The 24,748-nt window shown below is 46.2% G+C and overlaps 1 protein-coding gene across 16 annotated transcripts in view; it reads left to right on the plus strand.

Moving 5' to 3' along the window:
* ppp1r9a (protein phosphatase 1, regulatory subunit 9A) overlaps positions 1 to 24,748 on the plus strand; it is a 472,949-nt gene that overhangs the window by 364,111 nt on the left and 84,090 nt on the right. For 14 of the 16 annotated variants that reach the window (XR_015078433.1, XM_085988314.1, XM_085988312.1 and 11 more), the window contains 2 exons: positions 7,964 to 8,047; positions 11,711 to 11,909. Coding sequence is in view for 15 of the 16 variants with exons in the window: in XM_085988314.1 (XP_085844440.1) it covers positions 7,964 to 8,047; positions 11,711 to 11,909 (283 nt within the window). In the remaining variant the exon portion in view is untranslated. Of the gene's footprint in view, positions 1 to 7,963; positions 8,048 to 11,487; positions 11,604 to 11,710; positions 11,910 to 24,748 lie in introns of those variants that run through there. The other 2 variants (XM_085988318.1, XM_085988311.1) reach the window with 2 other exon arrangements.

Consider the following 24,748-nt stretch of genomic DNA (forward strand, 5'->3'; position numbering starts at 1 on the left):
GAGGCGCACAATGTTGCCACTGCAAGGGCCACCCGTGAACGGCTCATAAGACACCGCTTCTAACCCTTTACAGAGAAGATGGCTTCTAGGATGAAGAAGCACATCATCGCAAGCATCCCGCACCCGCTGTTGCCGGGCAAAGCTACAATGAGTCAAATCAGCAAAGATGTAAAGTAACAAAAAATGTTATTTATATTACAAATTCTGTGTCATTTATTGAGGACAAACAATTAGAAACAAACCCAACAATTCATGAACTAACAAAACTCGTTCTCAACATGGAGATAAACGGCAAAACAGTAAACAAATAGAAACATCGAAACATAGAAGATGGGAGCAGGAGTAGGCCATTCGGCCCCTCGAGCCTGCTCCGCCATTCAATGAGATCATGGCTGATAATCCAAATTCAGTACCCTGTCCCTGCCTTCTCCCCATATCCCTTGATCCCTTTAGCCTTAAGAAATATATCCAACTCTTTCTTGAATATATTTAATGAACTGGCCTCCATCGCCCTCTGTGGCAGAGAATTCCACAGGTTCACCACTCTCTGGGTGAAGAAATTCCTCCTCATTTCAGTCCTAAATGGCTTATCCCTTATACTTAGACTATGACCCCTGGTTCTGGACTCACCGGCCATCAGAAACATCCTTCCTGCATCTAGTCTGTCCAGGCCTGACAGAATTTTATAGGTTTCGATGAGATCCCCTCTCAATCTTCTAAACTCCAGTGAGTATAAGCCCAATCGACACAATCTCTCCTCATACGTCATTCCTGCCATCCCAGGTATCAGCCTGGTGAATCTTCGCTGCACTCCTTCCATGGCAAGAACGTCCTTCCTCAGGTAAGGCGACCAAAACTGCACACAATACTCAAGGTGCGGTCTCACCAAGGCCCTGTTCAACTGTAGCAAGACATCCTTGTTCCTGTACTCAAACCCTCTTGCTACGAAGGCCAACATACCATTTGCCTTCTTAACCGCCTGCTGCATCTGCATGCTTACCTTCAGCGACTGGTGCACAAGAACACCCAGGTCTCTTGGCACTTCCCCTTCTCCCAATCTATTGCCATTCAAATAATAATCTGCCTTCCTGTTTTTGCCACCAAAGTGGATAACCTCACATTTATCCACATTATAGTGCATTTGCCATGCTTCTGCCCAATCACCCAACCTGTCCAAATCGTACTGGAGTTTCACGACATCCTCCTCACAGCTTACCCTCCCACCCAGCTTTGTGTCGTCTGCAAATTTGGAGATATTACATCCAATTCCCTCGTCCAGATCATTAATATATATTGTGAACAGCTGGGGTCCTAGGACCGATCCTTGCGGTACCCCACTAGTCACTGCCTGCCACTGGGAAAACGACCCGTTTATTCCAACTCTTTGCTTTCTGTCCACCAACTAGTTCTCTATCCAAGTCAATACCTTGCCCCCAATCCCATGTGCCTTAATTTTGCACGCTAATCTCTTAAGCGGGACCTTATCGAAAGCCTTCTGAAAGTCCAAATACACCACATCCACTGGTTCTCCCTTATCTATTTTACCAGTTACATCCTCAAAAAATTCCAGTAGATTAGTCAAGCATGATTTACCTTTTGTAAATCCATGTTGACTTTGTCCGATCCTGTCATTGCTTTCCAAGTGCTCTGCTATTACATCTTTTATAATAGGCTCTAGCATTTTCCCCACTACTGATGTCAGGCCTACCGGTCTATAATTCCCCGCTTTTTCTCATCATAATAACAACATCGAACTTTCCCACAAACATTCCCCCCATTTATTTACAGATTCTACTGTTGGGCCTTCAAGGGTAACCTCCATCCCCTGCGCACTTCCCCCCTTCCTACCCTACTGCTCCTCCGTAATGTGGCTGCAGCAAGGCTGGCGGAAGGCTGCTGAATGCTGGATCCAGAGACTGGAGATGGCCTTGAAGGACACCCTCGAACAGCTCTGGGCCTGGAGAGCCCGGCTACAGACTGCAGCAACTCTGCCTGGGCAACAGCAGTCTGAGCTGGCTGTGTTGTAGGCCGTGCCAAGTGCAATGGGGAAGTAACAGTGGTGGGAGCAGGAATGCTGTCATCCTGAGAGGATAGCACCTTCCTGCTCAACCGACACACTGCCACTCCTACGGAGCTGTATCTCAGCAGCTGGAGCAAACTGCTCGAGCACAGATTGCTGGCCTGCTGCGGTACCGTGAGATCCCCGGGGGACTGTGGGCAACCCAGCGAGGATGGCAGCAGTCGGCGCTTGCGTGACATCAATCTGAGACTGCCTCAGAGCAGTCTGAGACTGGATGGCACCAACCAATGACTCAATTGCAGCACTAAGCCATTGCGTTGCGTCGGCCTGTGCTGCAGTGGATCCTGCCACCTCACCCATTACATGCGGCATGGGCTCTGGTTCACCATGGTCTCCCTGCAATTCAACCATCCTCTGCAACGAGGCAAGGATATGTTCAAGGGTTTGTGCACAGATGACAGCTGTGCTAGCGGTGGACTCCTTCACACTCCTAGCCAGTGCATCCATGCTGTCGGGCACCCTTGCCATTGCACCCATGAGCTCAATGTGCATGCTCAAGGCCTGGGTATTCATGGCTGCGATGTCGAGGTCCTCATCTGAGTCCTGTGCAGCAGAACTCGCGTGCCTACTCGCCCTCCGGGGAGATGGCCCCTGAGCTTCCCTTCCCCCGTGGTGTTGCTGCAGCCCGCTGGGTCCAGGAGCTTCACCCTCATCAGACCCTAACCCCCTGCTCCCCTCCAGGAAAGACGTGGCCCCAGTGTCGGACGTGTCACCCTCGGGACACGTAGGCGGTGAGGCTCCGGCTTCCTCTTCCTCCTCGTCTGGTGCGTCGCTGCCACTGGCAGGCTGAGGGACAGGCTGGTCAGCTGGTGGTTCACCATTTGTAAACCGGAAGGTACAAGAGTGGCTTTAGTGTGAGGGCAGGGGGTCAGGAAGGGAGCAATGACTGGAGACAGTTAGTTGGATTGAAAGTGTAAAAGGTTGGTGTTGTGAGGGGGAAGTGGTGCGAGAGGAGAGAAAGCTGATGAACATACCATTGTTGTCCCCAAGGGGGTCGACCTTTACAGCGGCCACGGCACCTATGACCCTGGCTGGCAATGATCCAATGCACCCTGTCCTCCAACTCAGGCGGTGGGTGCAGGTCTGCCGGTCCTCCTCCCGTGCATTGCTGCTCCCATCTGTTATGAGGGAGCTTAGCCTGCAAGAAAAAGGACAGCATGTGAATGAGTGTGCAGCCATGTGTTTGGCAGATGTGTCTACCATAGTTGAATAGCTGTTAATGTGTGCAAGGTGTGGGATCTGCATGAGAGTTTTATGAGATGGCCATAGGTCTTGGATGAGTGTTGGGCATTTGGGATTTTTAAACCGTCTGGGCACAGAGTGAAGCTGAGATGGAGGGATGTAGAGGTATTGAAAAGTAGGTACTCATCCTGACCACCCGAGTGAGGTCGTGAACAACTTCCGACATTGGGTGTGGGTCCTTCGCACCAGGCTCCTCGTGGAGACGTGCTGAGGCACCTCCCTCCACACCCTTCTAAACTCCCGGGTAATGACCTCCTGCCACTCGCGGAACCAGAGCCACCACTGCGCCAACCAGATCCACCAATGCCACTTCGCTGAAGCGCCTAGCTCTTTCTTTGGGCCTCTCCATTACTGCTTCTAAGAGACAATTTAAACACAGGTCTGTCCAGGTCCAGATTCAAGGCTGCAATGAGCAAGGCGTGGCTGGCCAGCAAGATGGCCCCTCCCCTTTAAGAACTGGACGGTGCCAGCCTGTCTGGCTTCCATGGTAACGGACATCGCCTGAGCTTCGGTAGCGTTCTGAGGTAGCGCCTCGCTCCCCAACGTTTGCGCCTTAAGAGGCGTGTAGCGCCTGATTTAGCGCTGAAATCACCTCCAGGGGCGATAGAGGTGAATTTTGCAGTCGGAGGCTAAACTTTGCGCCCGGCCGATATTAGCGCCCCAAAATGGGCGATACCCTCTAAATGTCTAAATGGTCCAGTTTTAAAGGGGGTGCAGGAACAGAGAAACCTGGCAATTCACATACACAAATCTTTGAAGGTAGCAGACCAAGTTCATAAGGCTGTTAAAGCATTTGGGATTCTTTATAAAGAGGCATAGAGTAGAAAAGCAACAAAGTTATGCTGAACCTTTATAACTCACTAGTTAGACTGCAGCTGAAGTATTAGTCCAATTCTGGGCATCTTACTTCAGGAAGGATGTCGAGGTTTTGAAGAGGGTGCAGAGGAGATTTACTAGAACCTGTTTTTAGTCATGTTGATTGAGGGATACATGTTGACTAGGACACAAGGAGAACCACCCTGCTCTTCTTCGAATAATGCCGTAGGATATTTTGCGTTCACCTGAGATGGTAAATAGGGCCTTGATCTAATGTCTCTGTAATGATCTACAGAGCAGCCTGTCACATAATGCTCGATCAGCCCCACTTTACAGAACCTGTCACATAACATGAACTTCGCAGCATCGCATAGGGAGTGTTAAGATCACTCACCATTTGTAATTATATACTAGTCGATTTCCTGTGGTGTTGCACACAGGGAAGCTAATTTTAACTTGGGTAGATAGTGTAAAATGGGTGATATCGAATTGACCGCCCATTATACAACCTGCCCAATTTTCTCTTCCATTCACTGCATAGTGGTTAGCACTGTTGCCTCACAGCGCCAGGGACCCGGGTTCAAATCCGGCCTCGGGCGACTGTCTGTGTGGAGTTTGCACATTCTCCCTGTGTCTGCGTGGGTTTCCTCCGGGTGCTCCGGTTTCCTCCCACAGTCCAAAGATGTGCGGGTTAGGTTGATTTGGCTATGATAAATTGACCCTTAGTGTTAGGGGATTAAATATGTGGGGTTACGGGGATATGTGTCGGTGCAGGCTCGATGGGCCGAAATGGCCTCTGTCTGCACTGTGGGGATTCTGTGATTCAGTGGAAAGGAAAATTGGGTGTGGTACACAATAGGCGGCCAGTTCGATATTGCCCGTTTTACACCATCGCCCAAAGTTAAAATTACCCCCTGGGAGTTAAGGCCAAGTCAGTTAGATTCAGGTCAAAGAGGGTTGAAGAGCAGGGGAATAACTAGATCCAGAGAGGGGAGGATGTAGCTGGGAGGGGTTGAGGGAGAGGCAGAGAAGACGAGGAGGGGAGAAGGTTGGTGGATGGAAGGAGCTAGATGGGGAGAGGGGAGGGAAAGAGAAAGGGTTGGAGGAGAGGGTATATTGGCATATGAGGAGCGAGGAGGGTGATGAGGGGAAAAGGGAAAGTGAGGTTGCAGGAAGTTGGAAGATAGAGGGCAGAGTGGGAAAAGGAGGAGGAGGATGTTTCAATCAGTAGTGGCGGTGACTTTCCCTGGTCGTTGTTTGCGGGGGGGGTGGAGGAGGAGGGGAGAGGGTGGAATGGAGTGAGTTAGAGACGATTTCCCTGCTAGTCAGAGTCGGGGAGGCCAGGGCAGAATGGGGTGCAATACTAATGAGATGGGGTTCCAACAGGGACTGTAAAGCAGCTCATTGAGGGTGAGAATGCAGAGGCCAAAATGATGATCAGTTACGGGGGTAATAAATTTCTTGAATGGAGAGGAGTGCCTATGGGGTGGAGGTGATGTCAGTGGGACTGGTAAACAAGTCCCAGAATTCTCGCGGGGGATAGGTTGTGCATCGCCATGTTGCTCATTATCTGATGGGAAGGAAGGCAATGCTTGTGAGTCGGGATATGAACGAGCCCTTCAAGGTGTTCATTGATTTGGGGGGAGAGGGGGAAAGAATATCAAGGGTTGAAATGGATTGCTGCTCCCTGCCGGACGTGAAAGACACAAATACAGTAGCAGGGGGAGGGAGGAAAAACCTATACTGAGCGATGAAGGGAATGGGAAACTGCAAAGCTGCTCAACAGGGAGGTGGTTGTATGTTGTTCAAGGGCACTGAAATGAAAAAGAGGCTCATGGATCCACAAAGTTTGCAATCGGGCTCCTTGTCTTATCAAAGTCCAAGGGAGTTGGGAGTCGGGCAGACCAGCGCACTGACCTCATGGATACAGAAGAATGTATTGGGCAGAGAGGGTATGGGAGGAAGGCGTGAAGGCCAGACGTCAAGCAGGTGGTAAAGCAAATTTCCCAGTGGCGTGGAGGGTCTGGGAAGTTCAGGAGGGTGAAGGGGCCGGATGGTTAGGTGTGTGAAAAAGTGAAATGAGGATTTTTTTCTTTGTTTGTTGGAACAGAGAATAGTCAGCCAGCTGAGGGTGGTGCGTGTGGATGGATTCTGGGTGTGGTGCGGGGAGGGTGGGGGGGGATTGGGGGTCAAGAAAATTGAGATTTACTTTTAAACCTAATTACTTATCTCCTTTCATTATCTGTACAACATGGCTGCTGGCTGAGAGAACAGTAGTTTAGAGAAATAAACTGGCCCATAGTGACACTCGGTGGCCATAGCCTACAACTGCATGCAGACATTTTCATCAAAACTATATACAGTACTAGCTATTTTCACAGTTAATGCTACGTGACATTTAACATTGAAAACCCCTGTAGCAATGCCACCCATTCCACGAGTGACCCAAGTCCCAAGTGAGTTCATTTAAATATATGATAATGAGAGCCAGTGGCGCTGCATCTGAGATTCCTGCTTTTACAACAACAACAACTTGTATTTACATTTGCAAAGCCCTCAAGATAACTTAGATTGAGAACTATGAGATGCACCTGTTGCTAGGATCAGTTGAGACGGGGGACGTGAGGAGTTTTTGAGCCTGAAGAGTGTGGAGATTCTTTGCGTAAACTCCTCCACCGCTCTAACCCCTCTCCTCGTTTACAACCCTCCTTAAAATCCATCTCACTGACCAAACTTTGGTCACCCCTCCTAATCTCATTTAGCTTGGAGCCCATTTTCCTCAGGTCACTGTGATAACCTTGGGACTTTTTTTCTTTGTTATATCCAATTTGTTGTTTAAAAGCCCTCCCTAAGTTCGTGTGGCCCTTTTATAATACCAACTGGAACTCGATTACACTTTTAATTGCCCTTTTGATTAATTGCCCTTTTGATTAATCAGAGCCTATCTTGGGTGGGAGAGGGTTCAGTTATCAGAGATAACTGCAACTTGACACCTCCATTAACTGCAGCAGCACTGAACATAAAGGTGACACAGCAGCCAGAAATCATGAGATATCGCCAGCTTGAGTGACACTTTCTTTCTGCTCTCCTACTCCATATAGGTAGTTTTCTTTTTTAAATAACTGCTAAAAAAACTGCTGATGCATTTACACCCATGCAGGGTATGTTTTTCCAATCGTTTGTCCATATCTTCACCAACATCAGAATTCCAAAATACTCCCATATCCTCTACCGGCCATTATTTGCACAAATCTTTAGTCATTTGGTGATAAAATATACAGAATTGAAATTGATTGTACAGTCATTTGATCAGAAGTATCTCCTTTTCTACCCAATTCTGACAGCACAGCTTACACACACATGAAATTGATGTGCAGGAAAAGACCAGCTGATCCATCAAGCCTGCCCTACACCATGATGGTTGGAGCATCATGATTAAACACTTCCTCCCTCCCCTCCCACAGCCATGTAATCTCCTGAGAGCAGGAAAAAAAACAGGGCCAATAAGGGGTAAAATACTCTGGAGAATTCCTCTTTGACCCCCTTAGGCAATCAAAGCCAGTCCATGGACCAAGTGTTACCTTCTATATGATGCAGTCTCTGCCCTAGTCAAGAACCGATCCAGCTCCCGCTTGCAGCTTTTTTCTCATTATATTTCAATTTTGGGAGTCTACCGCACATACAGCATATCTCAAGTTTTATTTCTTGCATCTATAATTTTGTAAAGTTAGTGAATTATTAACAGGAGAATCTGAATTTTCATGATGTACAAACATCTTTAAAATTAATATTAACATAGCTAATTTATTTTGTAATTTGTTGTAGGGTTCCATCACAAAAAACATCTAGTAAAGGGAAAAAACAAAAGGACAAAGAAAAAGAAGCCAACAGACTCTCGTCAGGAAGCAGGTATACTGCAGTACAATCTACTGAAGATTTTTTTAGCATTTTCACCTTCCAAGTTTTATCAAATTTGATAATACAATTTATATTTTAAATGAGATATTTTGGTCAAACCAGGAATAGCACTGCCCGGTTCCAGGTAGATGAGTTATTGGGGCTGGATTTTGAAGTTTCCGACTCGCCCGAAGCAACGGGGCCAGTATGCCAGAAGCCCAGGTTTCCCTGCATGCTGTGGAGTTTTAACTCCACAGCGTGGATGTGACATCATGGGCAGGTTTCCCATCCAGAAGCCAGCCTGATTGTCAGGCTGGCTTCCAGTCAGGCAGGGGAACGCTGGCTGGACAGGATGCCGCAACAGCAGATAGGTGGGGGGGGTTCCGATCCACGACCCTGGGGAGGAGTGGGCTACTGGTGGATGAGCTTGGGGTCCGGAAGGAAGCACTCCTGCTCCTCCCAGTCCACAAGGATTGCTTCCCAAGGCTGTGCTCTCCTCGCTGCAGCTACCGGGAATCCCGAAGCCTGGGATTCCTGGCCGGCTGCAGTAAAACCTGCACAGCAGGTTAAAGCAGGGGCTTCGAGGCCTCATTATCATATTTAACATGCCAACCCACCTCCTGGCAGCTGGTTGGCTGCCTGCCCTCCATCCCGCCTGAGTAAAAGTTGAAAGTAGATGGGTTGGGGGTCAGGATTTAGATTTTTAAAACTTTAACTACCCCCACACTCCTAACCCAGCTGTTTTTTCATGTTAAAATTTCCCCCATTCTGTTCAGGAGGATTGTTCAATTCAGGAGGTGTTTATTATGGTGATCGTGAGATAAAGGGGAGAAATTGGAGAAGTACAGTTTTGAAAATTAATCCATTATACATTCCTGACTAATTTCTTCGAACTATAACGTTTTGGGTATCACTAAAAGAGAAAATACATACTTGTTTGTGTCAAATATATTTCTTTAGTATTCAAAATACAGCACTATATTTAGTGTTATTACCCTGTACTAAACATTCCAAAAGTGGCTAATATCACTGCAGCAAGAGCCTTGACTGCATTTTGTCTTGTAATTTAAGATATCGGGAATTTAATTCTCATCTTCAAGCCTCTTGATTGTTCGCATCTATTAAATAATGAACAATAATTCTTGCTTTATCAGATTATCTAAACATACCTACAGCTGTCTATTGCACTAAGAGGTGAATTTAGAGAAGCCTCAATCCAGGAATATGGATCAGATAACTTCAGTGTACCCAATTCATGGCACTTCCTGTTTTCCAGTCAGTATTTTTAATGAACAAAAATCGCAAGTGCCATGAATCTGGTGGGCAGACATCCACACCCAATTCTTTGATCTATGCAATCAGCAAGCAAGGCTCTTCTTCAGTAGCCATGCCTTGCAAAATGTATCTTTATTTCTTTGCCAAGTTGAGTCTTATTCTTGATGTTTACTACTCAGTTGATGCATTATTTTAGTTTCTCAATGATTTTTTTTTAATATTTTCAGAATTAATATTTCTTCAAAAAAGTTCTGGTAATCAGCAAAAAATTTATTTCTCAATATAAGCACTTTTTAGTAACTGCCTTTGCCATTAATCGATAAAGGAAAAGGTGAAACACTTTCTGATCAAAGTATTCCTTTAATTTGTAAAATAAAACTATGTACTCACCAAAAGTATTTGAGTTCTTTCTTAACAGAAATGTTGACATTCTCAACTGCTGAGAAGCACACAAGATTGGGCCTTCCCTCCTTTTTATGATACTTCATGATGTCACTGGTGGGAAGATTCCAGAGTTCCTTGATTGCAATTAACATGGCAACTACTTTAAACCAACATGAGCACGAGTCCAGAGTCACAGGACCAGTTAAATCATTACTGGCTGAGTGCTCTCCAACCCCAAATCGCAGTACCACTTCCCAGAATCCTGCACCAATCCAGGGTTCCTGCTCCCATTGTTTGCAATGGAGCCATTCCATGATGCCTCCCATCATTGATGTCATGGAACTGCCAAGCTGAGAAAGTGAGCTGATCCCAGCAACTGAGAAAAACTTTTAAAAATATATAATTGAACAAATTTTGCTGAGCACCAATGTTCCTGTAAATTTTTTTGGTTGCGGGGCCCATTTGAAATACCAGGCATGCGCGGTTTCCCCATTGTACAGCTGGCGAACCGGCTGCGTGGGAGATCCAGAGAGCTATGCAGCTTAAAGGGAACATTGGTGAGCACCTTATTTTTCTCTATAAAATGGGAAAGAGTACTTTGAATAAAAGTTCTCCCCTGTAAATGTGAATATTGTTGCACATCAGCAACATGGACAACATTAACAAGCCCAGATTTTCTGCCATTGGCATTGTTTAGACTAGCAGTGAGTTCAGGGAGATCAAATGGAAGTAGGCTGCTTGCATCCAATATTCTGAAGTCAGTTCCTTTTCATAGCTTCGGGTGCTAAGTGCGCAATAATTGTGAGAGCAGAAACTGCGTCTGTGGAATTTAAAGGGAAAAACAAAATTAAGAGGAGCATTAGAATGAAGGACAAACATTCTGATAGTCTTTGGAAAGGCTCATAAGCATCTCAAACCATTAGCAGCTTTTACCAAGGCTGAAGGGGGAGTGGCCTTGGAAATGCAAAAATTAAGGGAAAGGAAATCTAAAGTGCAGGCATGAATCTGCAGCCAAGTGACGAAGCAATCCAGCACTTCACCTCCTGTTTGATGGCTACTGAAATGGTACTAATGCTACGAGGGAAGTGGCTCTTTGCATTACTCCATGACAACATCCCTATAGCTCAACATTGCAGCATGCCTGCAAGAAAGTGAAGCCATGTTTAAAGCCACACCTAACCATTGCTGTCATTCAATGCCACCCGTATGCTGCGTAGTGACATAGAATTGTAGCTCTATGCTGACCCAGACCCTATGAAGATGATTCACACAGTCATTGGCAGGTAGTCGTACTATGGCTTACAAAATATAATTGGGCATTTTGGTGAGTATGGCCAGTCAAGGTACACTGCCTGCTGATCAACCTAACTTGCCTTCTTTCATGCAGTGCCACTGTAACTGGAGCACTTCTGATTAAAAATTCAACATTAGTTAGTTCGGCATTCACATATGGTGTCATCGGGTCTGATGTCGCAGTTTCCTTTGGGATGAGGAGCCTCTGCACCCACTAATTGCCAAAGTGAGATCTTGCCATCTCTGTCTTCAGATGCAAGGATCCCAGCAGGTGGGCACAGAGCATTTCTCGTGCAATCTGACCTGCCTGGCCGAGGTCACCCTTCTCTTCAGACATGTCAGTTCGAGAAATTACTATTGGGAAACCAATTGGTACCAGTAATAGTGCTGAGGGATGGGGAAAATTTTAAACAGTTGGTTTACTTAGGTGCCAGTAGAAAAAATATTGACAAACAGTTAAAAATTGATTGAAATATCAAGGATTCAATTTACTTACCTAGATACTTTATATCAGCTGCTACCACAGCTTATTCCCTTGCAATGCTGAAGACTTGGTGTCCTACACATCTAAATATTGGGAAATGGCCTGCAGAATGGACACCTCTTGACTGAAACGGTAGAGTACTGTATTCATTAGAGAGGGGCTACCTTTTGCTGATGCTTTGTAAAATATCAATAGTCATGGATGCCTGCTTTCATAACATTTTGCACCTGTACTGGCAGGATTTCCAATGATACACTGGAAAGCTCAGCAAGCAACATTTCAGCGGGTGAACCATCCTCCTCCATCCCACCGTGTGTACTTTTATCCTGGTTTGGAGAAAGCGCTAGAGGATACAACTCTTCCAGTAACCTGCCATCCCCTAGCAGCTCAACAGAACCATCTTCTGAGAGCCTGAGCCCAGAAAAACAAAGATTTAAGGTAATTTGCTATTTGTTTTATGTGTTTGTAATGGGACATGAGAATATATTACTGAGTCTTATTGAGCAGAGATTGCATAGTATTAGATACATGCATTTATATTGAACAGGAATGTACAACTAAAAATTTAATCGCTTGATCGATGAAAATTAAAGTGTATGTATGAGTGTGTAATTATTTATTTGATCTGGTGGATCAGGTTTATTTTTGGAACGAGGCAAATTATATTGATTACCCATTTCACGAACATCCAAACCTGAAGAAAACCACTCCTCCCCTTCCCTCTAATCCAAAAGTATAATTAAAGATATATTGGGCCAGAATTTCCTCAATCCAACTTGTGCTGAAATTTACGCCAATTTCTACACCGATCTTGCCAACGACAACTTCCACTGAAATTTCCTGGGAATCTTATTAAAATGTCAGAATGTAAAAACCAGTGTAAAAAAAGAAACAGAAATCAGTATAAAACACTCGAGGCCCAAGGGAAGCACGGAACGTACACCATCTTCCTTCTTTAAGTTCCTCTTTATCTTATTAATGGTATGAAAGTTAAAGGTTGAAGCCATAAAACTGTCAATTATGCACATTAAGCAAAGCATGTTTAAGAAAATGCAATTATGGAGGCTTTTCTCTTTTTAATGTAAAATTCTGATGCTATAAAAAAAATTCAAAGATATAGAAAGTACTGTGCAGATCTCAGAAAGGAAAAGGAAAAATCACTATAAAATACCAGAAATAGTGTCTTTGGGACCTGCGGCACCTACAATTTTGGGTGTAATGTTATGCCTGTTCTGAACTGGCATGAATGCAGGAAATTCACCTCTCTGGTCTTTTGCATGGGGGCAGAGCTATTCGAATACGTTAATGGAGTTTCAGTGGACATAACTTGAGTGCAGTGCAAAAGATTGAGTAAATTTGTGCATAGTGAGGTTTTGGGTTAGAACCAGTGTAAGTCACTTGCGTGCGAATTTCCTCGGAAAAGCCTGGCATAACCCAGCTCTTACGCAGTTGCTGTACTGAAAAGTATGTGGAAACACCAGGCCATTATTTTTTTTAAATTTTGTTTATCTGTCTCTTTGACTTGGAAAATCTCTGGGGCTGACGAGCTGCTAATAGATTCCTGAATAACTGTGGTCCTGAAATTGATTTCTGCCGAAAAAGCTTGTATAATTTCAAAGTGGGTGGTACTAATTTGTACATTGTAATCTGTACATTGAAAATAATGTATGGATCTATTTAGTAATCTCATGATCCCAGTAGAAAGCCATGCTAGAAGGGAGGTCAAAGTTAGAGCTGCAATAGTGTAGTCCTGATCCTCCAACCCACACTCCTTTTGAGCGTGATTCCCTGCTGGGAGTGCTGCATTTACCTTGTACTTTCAGCACTGTTGTAAGGCACTGCAGCTTTACTTGCATGATCAAAGAGCAACCAATCAAATTCAAAAATGTGATACAGCAAGGCAATTTCAACATATGGAAACTCATGGACAGAAAGAGACCATCTGGTCCTCCAAGTCTGTCCATAGAGTCATATTGCAACTAAGCATCATGACCCCCAATGCTCTCCGTCCAACAGCAACCTTGCAATCTTCTGGGAGAGGTATAAAATAAAACGCTTGGCCAGTTCAGGGAATATCCTCTCCAATCCTCGAAGGCAATCAAAACGGGTTCCAGGAGACCACTGTGACTATGAGGCACGTTACGCAATACCTCAGCTTACTTTTGTACACTGTAATATCTGCCTTGGCAAGGAACTCATCCAGCTTCCTTCTGAATGCTGGCAGCAAATCGGCATTCAACTTGTTCCAAAGGTCAATGAACCTATGAGAAGAAAAACTTCCTGATATCTGTTTAAAATTCCAAACAGATTGGGAAGTGGCTTAAGGAACTTTGGACTATTTGGGACAGTGCTTAAAACAGTGACCTTTATTGTTGGGATCAAGGTTAAAATCTACATTTCTCTCCACGGATGTTGCCTGACCTGCTGAGTTTTTCCAGCATTTTCTGTTGTTAAAATCTACATTAAATGAGTTTGTATTTTTCTCACCAGCTGGGTATCTGACATCCATGGAAACCCATCACTGTGATTGAGTTTCCAATCCAAGCTACTGAGAAAATAACACCTATAGAATTTCTGTTTGCCCAATAGAAACATAGAAGATAGGAGCAGGAGTAGGCCATTCGGCCCCTCAAGCCTGTTCCGCCATTCAATGAGATCATGGCTGATCATCCAAATTCAGTACCCTGTCCCTGCTTTCTCCCCATATCCCTTGATCCCTTTAGCCTTAAGAAATATATCCAACTCCTTCTTGAATATATTTAATGAATTGGCCTCTACTGCCTTCTGTGGTAGAGAATTCCACAGGTTCACCACTCTCTGGGTGAAGAAATTCCTCCTCATCTCTGTCCTAAATGGCTTACCCCTTATCCTTAGACTGTGACCCCTGGTTCTGGACTCCCCGACCATCGGGAACATCCTTCCTGCATCTAGTCTGTCCAGTCCTGTCAGAATTTTATAAGTTTCAATGAGATCCCCTCTCATTCTTCTAAACTCCCAACGAGTATAAGCCCAATCGACCCAATCTCTCCTCATACGTCATTCCTGCCATCCCAGGTATCAGCCTGGTGAATCTTCGCTGCACTCCCTCCATAGCAAGAACATCCTTCCTCAGATAAGGCGACCAAAACTGCACACAATACTCAAGATGTGGTCTCACCAAGGCCCTGCACAACTGCAGAAAAACATCCTTGTTCCTGTACTCAAACCCTCTCGCTACGAAGGCCAACATACCATTTCCTCCTTAACCGCCTGCTGCACCTGCATGCTAACCTTCAGCGACTGGTGCACAAGGACACCCAGGTCTTGTTGCACTTCCCCTTCTCCCAATCTATTGCCATTCAGATAATAATCTGCCTTCCTGTTTTTGACACCAAAGTGGATAACCTCGCATTTATCCCCGTTATATTGCACCTGCCATGCATCTGCCCAATCACCCAACCTGTCCAAATCATACTGGAGTTTCTCGGCATCCTCCTCACAGCACACACACCCACCCAGCTTTGTGTCATCTGCAACCTTGGAGATATTACATCTAGTTCCCTCGTCTAGATCATTAATATATATTGTGAATAGCTGGGGTCCAAGGACCGATCCCTGCGGTACCCCACTAGTCATTGCCTGCCACTCGGAAAAAGACCCGTTTATTTCAACTCTTTGCTTTCTGTCTGCCAACCAATTCTCTATCCAAGTCAATACCTTGCCCCCAATCCCATGTGCCTTAACTTTACACGCTAATCTCTTATGCGGGACCTTATCGAAAGCCTTTTGAAAGTCCAAATACACCATCAACTGGTTCTCCCTTATCTATTTTACCAGTTACATCCTCAAAAAATTCCAGTAGATTAGTCAAGCACGATTTACCTTTTATAAATCCATGTTGTCTTTGTCCGATCCTGTCACTGTTTTCCAAGTGCTCTGCTATTACATCTTTTATAATGGACTCTAGCATTTTCCCCACTACCCATGTCAGGCTTACCGGTCTGTAATTCCCTGTTTTCTCTCTACCACCTTTTTTGAATAGTGGGGTAACATTAGCTACCCTCCAATCCATGGGTACTGTTCCAGATTCTATCATAACATAAGAAATAGGAGCAGGAGTAGGCCAATCGGCCCCTCAAGCCTGCTCCGCCATTCAATAAGATCATGGCTGATCTGATCCTAACCGCCAATCCACTATCACAGAACCATCTCCTGAATCTAACAGAATTAGACACACGAAATAGGAGCAGGATCAGGCTACACGGCCCCTGGGCCTGCTCCGCTACCCACAGGGCCATGACCGATCCGAACCTAGACTCATGTCCAAATTCCTGCCCGCTCCCCGTAACCCTTAATTCCCTTTACTTCTAGGAAACTGTCTATTTCTGTTTTAAATTTATGTAATGATGTAGCTTCTACAGCTTTTTGGGGCAGCATATTCCATGGACCTACCACCCTCTGAGTGAAGTAGTTCCTCCTCATCTCAGTTTTGAAAGAGCAGCCCCTTATTCTAAGACTATGCCCCCTAGTTCTAGTTTCACCCATCATCGGGAACATCTTCCCCGCATCCACCCGATCCAACCCCTTCACAATCTTATATGTTTCAATAAGATCGCCTCTCATTCTTCTGAACTCCAATGAGTAGAGTCCCAATCTACTCAACCTCTCCTCATATGTCCATCCCCTCATCCCCGGGATTAACCGAATGAACCTTCTTTGTACTGACTCGAGAGCAAGTATGTCCTTTCTTAAGTATGGACACCAAAACTGTACGCAGTATTCCAGGTGCGGTCTCACCAATACCTTGTACAACTGAAGCAATACCTCCCTATTTTTATATTCTATCCCCCTAGCAATGAAAGCCAACATTCCATTGGCCTTCTTAATCACTTGCTGCACTTGCATGCTAACCTTTTGAGTTTCGTGCACCAGGACCCCCAGATCCCTTTGTACTTCAGTACTTTCCAGTTTCTTGCCATTAAGATAATAACTTGCTCTATGATTTTTCCTGCCAAAGTGCATTACCTCACACTTTCCAGTATTGTATTCCATCTGCCAAATCTCTGCCCACTTACTTAGCCTGTCGATGTCCCCTTGCAGGTTTTTTATGTCCTCCTCACTCACTACTTTCCCTCCCATCTTAGTATCATCTGCAAACTTTGATATGTTACACTCGGTCCCCTCCTCCAAATCGTTAATATAGATTGTAAAGAGTTGGGGACCCAGCACTGACCCCTGCGGAACACCACTAGTTACTGATTGCCAGTCTGAGAATGAACCATTTATCCCAACTCTCTGCCTTCTGTTAGATAGCCAATCATCTATCCATGCCAGAATATTACCCCCAATCCCGTGATTTTTTTATCTTAAGCAATAATCTTTTGTGTGGCACCTTGTCAAATGCCTTTTGGAAGTCTAAATACACTACGTTCACTGGTTCCCCTTTATCCACCCTATACGTTACTTCCTCAAAGAACTCCAGCAAATTTGTCAAACATGACTTCCCCTTCATAAAACCATGCTGACTTTGTCCTATTAAATTATGATTATCCAAATGTCCTGTTACTGTCTCCTTAATAATGGACTCCAAAATTTTACCTACCACAGATGTTAGGCTAACCGGTCTATAGTTTCCAGCCTTCTGTCTACTGCCCTTTTTAAATAAGGGTGTTACATTAGCAGTTTTCCAGTCTGCCGGGACCTTTGCCGAGTCCAGGGAGTTTTGGAAAATTATTACCAATGCATCCACAATCCCTACCGCCACTTCCCTCAAGACCCTAGGATGTAAGCCATCAGGTCCAGGGGATTTATCTGCCTTGAGTCCCATTATTTTACCGAGTACCATTTCCTTAGTGATTTTGATCGTGTTTAGCTCCTCCCCCCCCTTTAGCCCCCTGTTTGTCCAGTGTTGGGATATTCTTAGTGTCTTCTACTGTAAAGACTGATGTAAAATATTCATTCAGTGTTTTTGCCATCTCCATATTTCCCACCATTAATTTCCCGGTCTCATCCTCTAAGGGACCAACATTTACTTTAGCCACCCTTTTTCTTTTTATCTAACTATAAAAACTCTTACTATCTGTTTTTATATTTTTTGCTAATTTACTTTCATAATCTATCTTCCCTTTCTTAATCAACTTTTTGTTATTTTTTGCTGTCTTTTAAAGTTTTCCCAATCCTCTATCCTCCCACTAGATTTGGCTACCTTATATGCCCTTGTTTTTAGTTGAATACTATCCTTAATTTCATTACTTAGCCACGGATGGCTGTCTTTTCTTTTACACCCTTTTCTTCTCAGTGGAATATTTTTTTTTGGAAGTTGTAAAATAACTCCTTAAATGTACACCACTGATCATGTATCGTCTTACCCTTTAATCTATTTTCCCAATCCACTCTACTCAATTCCGCTCTCATACCTTCATAGTCTCCTTTATTCAAGCTTAGCACGCTTGTTTGAGATCCAACCTTCTCACCCGCTAATTGAATATGGAATTCAACCATGTTATGGTCACTCATTCCAAGGGGATCCTTTACTCGGACATTTTTAATTAATCCTGTCTCGTTACACAGGACCAGATCTAAGGTTGCTTGCCCCCTGGTCGGTTCAGTTACATACTGCTCAAGAAACCCATCCCTAATACACTCAATGAACTCATCCTCAGGGCTGCCCTGCCCAATTTGATTTGTCCAATTAATATGATAGTTAAAATCCCCCATAATTATAGATGTTCCCTTATTACAAGCCTCAACTATTTCCTGATTGATACTCCGTCCAACAGAGTTGCCACTGTTCGGAGGCCTATAGACTATGCCCACTAGTGTTTTTTTCCCCTTATTATTCCTTACCTCCACCCAAACTGTTTCATTATCCTGATCTTTTGACCCAATATCATTTCTCTGTTGGAAGATGATCAGCAATGCATCTACTATTTCTAGGGCCACTTCCTTAAGTACCCTCGGATGTAGATTATCAGGCCCTGGGGATTTATCGGCCTTCAATCCCGTCAATTTCCCTAACATCATTTCCCTACAAATACTGATTTCTTTCAGTTCCTCCCTTTCATCAGACCCTATGTTCCCCGACATCTCTGGGAGGTTATTTGTGTCCTCCTTTGTGAAGACAGAACCAAAAAATGTATTTAATTGGTCTGCCATTTCTTTGTTCCCCATTATAAATTCCCCTGATTCTGACTGTAAGGGACCAACGCTTGACTTCACCAATCTTTTTCTCTTCACATGTCTGTAAAAGCTTTTACAGTCAGTTTTTATGTTCCCTGCAAGCTTACTCTCATACTCTATTTTCCCCTTCTTAATTAATCCCTTTGTCCTCCTTTCTTGAGCCCTAAACTGCTCCCACTCCTCAGGTTTACTGCTTTTTCTGGAAAATGTATATGCCCTCTCCTTGGATCTTATGCTATCCCTAATTTCCGTTGTTAGCCATGGTTGAGTCACCTTTTTTGTTTTATTTTTATGCCAAACTGGGATGAACAAATTCTGTAGTTCATCCATGCGGTCTTTGAATGTCTGCCATTGCCTATCCACCGTCAACCCTTTGAGTGACATTCCCCAATCAATCCTACCCAACTCGCGCCTCATACCATCGTCGTTTCCTTTATTTAAATTCAGGACCCTAGTCTCTGAGTCAACTACTTCACTCTCCATCTTAATGAAGAATTCGATCATATTATGATCGATCCGACCCAAGGGGCCTCGCACAACAAGATTGCTAATTAACCCTTTCTCATTACATAATACCCAGTCTAAGATGGCCTGATCTCTAGTTGGTTCCTCGGCATATTGGCCCAGGAAACCATCCCGTATACACTCCAGGAATTCTTCCTCCACAGTATTGTTACTAATTTGGTTAGCCCAATCTATATGTAGATTAAAGTCACCCATGATAACTGCTGTGCCCTTACTGCATGCTTCTCTAATTTCCCTTTTAATGCCATCCCCAACCTCCGCATTACTGTTTGGAGGTCTATATACCACTCCCACAAACATTTTCTGCCTCTTGGTATTTCTCAGTTCTACCCATACAGATTCCACATCATCAGAGCTAATATCCTTCCTTACAAGTGTGTTAATCCCCTCTTTAACCAACAATGCTACCCCACCTCCTTTTCCTTTTTGTCTATCTTTCCTGAATATTGAATATCCCTGGATGTTGAGTTCCCAGCCTTGGCCACCCTGGAGCCATGTTTCCGTAATTCCAATCAAATCATATTCGTTTACCTCTATTTGCGCAGCTAATTCATCCACCTTATTACGAATGCTCCTCGCATTAAGACACAAAGCCTTCAGGCTTGTTTTTTTAACGCTCTTAGACCTTTTAGAATTATTATTTACTGTGGCCATAATAGAGTGCATAATCTCTCCCCATTGGGACATACCCAACTTACCCAAGTCTGGAGAGTTTAAGAACAGGTTGGCCACGGTTTAGGGACCCTAAGCTTGCACAGGTAACCAGTAAAATTGCACATCTTACCAGTATAGAACACTTGATGAGCTTCCCATTGTTCACCCAGCTAGGACCATTCTAGCAACTGGTGCATTATCTGGACCTGAATGGGATGACAAATGAGATGATGGATTCCTCTCTTTATTTGGGGCCATAGTTTGGGTAGTTTCATTCTGGTTCTCTCTGGAAGTCAGTCTGTGATATAAAATTTCTGTCATCATTGCATAATTGACACTGACACTGAAGTAGTGAGACAATGCTGCACTGTCGGATGTATCAAACCTTGGATGAGATGTCAAACTGAGGCTCATTTGTCTGCTCATACTGGCTTTAAAGATCCCATGAGACTATTCAAAGCAGAACAGTGAGTTCTCCCAATGCCCTGGTTAACATTCCTCCTTCAACCAACACCCACGGTCAGTGTAGCTGGTCATTCATCTCAGTGGTATTTGTGGGATCTTGTTATGCACAAAATGTCTCTTTTATCTGGATTTAAACCTTGGTCTCGGTAATAAAAGTCACTGGCAGAACACAACAACAGTGCCAGCATCTTCAAAAAGCAATTCCGTGTATGAGATGCACTTTGGGATGTTTCTGAGCAATGACGTAAAGAACTGTATACATGCAAGCCCAGCTATACAAAATTCAAGATCGATATTTAAAATCACTAAAGCATGTGCTTTAAAGAGAAAATTGTCTTTGGTCTGATCGGTTATTTTATATGAAAGGAAAATGCAATAGAATAGCATTGAGAATAAAAAAGTATTAAGATAAAAATATATTTTGTTACGAAATGTTATTTTAAATAATTTCTTGAAATGAAAATTCATACAGTGGAACCTCACCTATTCACCATAATGGAGGATACTCCTTCCTTCCCCAATGGATTATAGAATCAGCAGATAATCGTGAGGCCCCCAATGCTTAATTTGATGCTGGGTTTTTAAGCTTCTTGCTGGTCTATTTAGATTACGGCATCAAGTTCCCAGCCTGTGCAAATAAGATCCATGTTTTTAAGAATTGGGTATTCTTGAAAATAAATGCTAGCAGCCTGACTCCTGCTGGCCTCCTGGAGATAAAGCCTTGACTACCATTGGTCTCTTGACCTGAGCTAATATCAGAGCTGCAAGGACGCACATTCTATTTTTCCTACAGGATCAATGATCCTAAGACTTGGCGAAATCAATTTAAAACACTTTGGCCTAGAAATTCAGTATCGCCACGTTTGGGGCGGTACAGTCGAGCGTGCGCTAAATTTAGCGCCCGGCGCAACTTAGCGCCACCTTCACCGAAATTGAGTTGCATCGCCCCAAGAGGTTGTTGCTGCGCCAAAGCAGGCGGTGCACGACTATCCTAAGGCGCTAAGCCGGTGAGCCGAGGCGCTACCACTGAGGGCGGGCACAGTGCAGGTGCGGCCAGTTAGCAATTGCAGGCAGACACGCTGGCGCCGGTCACCTCTTAAAGGGGGAGGGTCGATTTGGCTTGCAGCTACGCCCTGCACATTGGAGCCCTGATTTTAGGCCTGGACAGACCTGTTGCAACATCGTTACGCCTACGACCATGGAGAGGGCCAGGGAGCGAGCGCAGCTCTTCAGTGAGGGGGCCCTGAAGGTTCTGGTTGGCGCAGTGGAGCGCAGGCGACCTATCCTCTTTCCTGACAGTGGCAGGAGGTCGCTGCCCAGCGAATATAGAAAAGCTTGGAGGGAGGTGGCACACAGAGTGACCTCCAGCAGCATGGTCCCTAGGACCCCAACGCAATGCAGGAAGAAGTTCAACGACCTCACTCAGGTTGTCAGGGTGAGTACCCTTTCCAGTATCCTCTTCATCCCTGTATGTGCACCTCACTTTATGGCCAAAGGGTCCTGAAAGCCCCAATGCCCAGCCCTCATCCAACACCTATGGGACTCTCATGAAAATCACATGCACATTCACCACTTTACACACTGTCAGGGCTATTTGACCATGGGAGGCAGTGCAGCCAAGATCAGGGCTTGACACTCAGGGCTATTCCACCATGGGAGGCAGTGCAGCCAAGATCAGGGCTTGACACTGTACTCAGAGCCCGTCCTTTCTCTTGCAGGGCAAGCTGGCCCACAATAGGAGGCAGCAGCAACGGACCGGGGGAGGCCGTCCTGCACTTAAAGACCTCAGCGATCTGGAGCAGTGAGTGGAACGGATTATGGCAGGCCGGCTGATTGGCCCCATCGCCACTGGAGATGCCGACCCCGTTCTGGACAGCAATGGTAAGGCCATCACCTTTTTGACCTCTCTCTTTCCACTTGTGCCTCACACCAGCATCCTTTGCCACTATCGAACCAATGCAGTGCATTGCAGCACTCATGCCTCCCTCGCTGCCGCCCTGTCCTCACACTAAAGCAACTCTTCTCCCTCCCTGCTTTCAGATGCTGATTCGCCAGGTGAGGAGGCGGGCCTTCAAGCTGGCACTGTGAGTGAATCGGAAGGCGAGGAAGAGGAAGCCGGAACATCAGTGCCACCCTCAGCCAAGGCAGCCCATGGCCATGATGGGGACACGTCTTCCCTGGAGGGGAGCAGGGGGGAAGTGTCTGAGGAGGGTGAAGCTCCAGGGCCCAGCGGGCTGCAGCAACGCGGGGGGGGTGGGGAAGCTCGGCGGCCTTCTCCCCGGAGGGAGAGTGTGGCCTCCAGTCCTGCTACAATGAGCGCAGAGGAGGTGCGGCTCCTTGGTGAAATGGGCGCCCAGGCGGAGCGCAGGCACACTGAGCTCATGGCTGCAGTGGCAAGGATGCCTGACTCCATAGAGTCACTGGCGAGGAGTGTACAGGAATTCGGGGCAGCACAGGCAAGGAGTCAGCAGGACGTCGGTGCAGCACAGGCAAGGAGTCTGCAGGACTTCGGTGCAGCACACGCGGCTTCCAGCCAAGTGCTTAGTCGTGCCATGCAGTCACTGGCTGGTCTGATGCAGACACAGATCAGGGCCACACGAGCACTAACTGCTGCCACCCTCGCTGGATCGGCCAGGATTCGCCGGGGCCCTCGACGCGGCACAGCAGGCCAGTAGTCTGTGCTTCAGCAGATTGCTGCACATGCTTCAGTGCTGCCCCGAGCGAGTGCCAGTGTCTCATCCGACCAGGGAGTGCCTGTGCTCTGTCAGGTTGGCAGCATTCCTGCTGCCAACACTGTCACTCCTCCACTGCAGCTGCCACCACCCGTAGGACAGACTGCTGCCGCCCAAGCAGAGTTGGAGCAGTCAGCAGCCGGGCCCTCCAGGCCCAGAGCTGGTCCAGGCCGTCCCCCAAGGGCATCTGCCGACTCACTATCTGACCCTCAGCAGCCTTCCCCCAGCCTTGCTGCAGCCACTGGGGTCCCATTGCGGAGGAGCTGCAGGGCGGGAAGGGGCCAATCTCACAAGCGAGGCAGATCACCCCCGCAGGCCAAAAAGTAGGAGGTCTGGCAAAATGTGTTTTTTTTTGTGAAGGCTGAGGATCATGGTCATTTTTGTTTAACTCTTTTGTTCATTGTCTCCAGGTTATGAGAGCCAGTTATGTGTCTGACTTTTTTTGGGGGTTTCCTCTGTATTTGTTTGTCATGCGGGAAGGGCACAGAGTTTGTTAAATAAATAATTGTCTTTATTCGGATTGTGCATGTTTGCACTTTGAACTATTTGTTGCCTTGACCGGCTCGGGGTTTGCGGAGCAGGGCCATTCATGTTCTTTCAATGGCACAAGCCATTCCCTGAGAGGGGGCCTAGAACCGACTTGCAATAAGCCGCTGACGGACGGCCCTTGCACTTTGTGCCTCCCTCCCGTCTTGGTGCTCCTCCTCCTCCTCTGGTGGTCCTCCTCTGGTGGTCCTCCAATGTCTGCTGGCAGTGGCTGAGTCCTGAGGATAGCCAGGTTGTGCAGCATGCAGCACACTACAACGAAATGGGAGACTCACTCAGGCAAGTACTGTAGGGCTCCCCCGGAACCGTTGCTTGAGCACGCCGATTGTGTGCTCAATTATGTTCCTGGTCGCTTGATGGCTGTCATTGTTTCGCTCTTCAGCAGGGGTGGTGGGCGCACGGAGCGGGGTCATTAGCCAGGTGCACAAAGGATAGCCCTTGTCCCCGAGAAGCCAGCCTCCTGGGTGAGCCGGGGCTTCGAAAAGGTCTGGCGCAGGATGAAGGCGTCGTGGCTGCTGCCTGGAAAGCGGGCATTTACAGCTGGTATCAGCTGCCTGTGGTCACACACCAACTGCACGTTCAATGAATGGAACCCCTTCCGGTTGCAGTAATCCTCGGCATTCTTTAGAGGTGCCCGCAAAGCCACATCCGTGCAGTCAATGGCGCCCTGGACCATGGGGAAGCCCACTATTCTTGCAAATCCCATTGCACGCTCTTGCTGCTTGTCCAGGGTCATGGGGAAGGAAATGTACTGACGTCTCCTTTTGAAGAGGGCATTCGTGACCTGGCGGATGCAGCAATGCACCACGAACTGGAAGACATTGGCAATGTCCCCAGCAGCGGATTGGAAGGAGCCAGTGGCATAGAAGTTGAGAGCCACTGCCACCGACAGAGACGTCCTGCTCCTCAGCTGAGGCTGCAGATCTCTCTGAAGCAGGTGGCAGATCTCAGTGACCACCTCCCTTCTGAATCGAAGCCTCCGAATGCACTGCTCCTCAGACATGTTGAGGTAGGAGAAGTGCTGGCTGTATACCCTGGGAGGGTAAGGCCTCCTGTGCCGACGCCTGTTGGCCCTCCTCTGTCTGGCCATGATTGGCACTCTCTCGACGTCTCTGAGCCCTCTCAATGCAATGAAGAAACCCAACGTTTCCACCCATTGCAGCCCCCGTTATATGTGGCCACTCAAGGCTATGGCAC

This window comes from Somniosus microcephalus, chromosome 5 (assembly GCF_052327205.1).
Source record: "Somniosus microcephalus isolate GS21.2 chromosome 5, FLI_Smic_1.0, whole genome shotgun sequence".
NCBI lineage: Eukaryota > Metazoa > Chordata > Chondrichthyes > Squaliformes > Somniosidae > Somniosus > Somniosus microcephalus.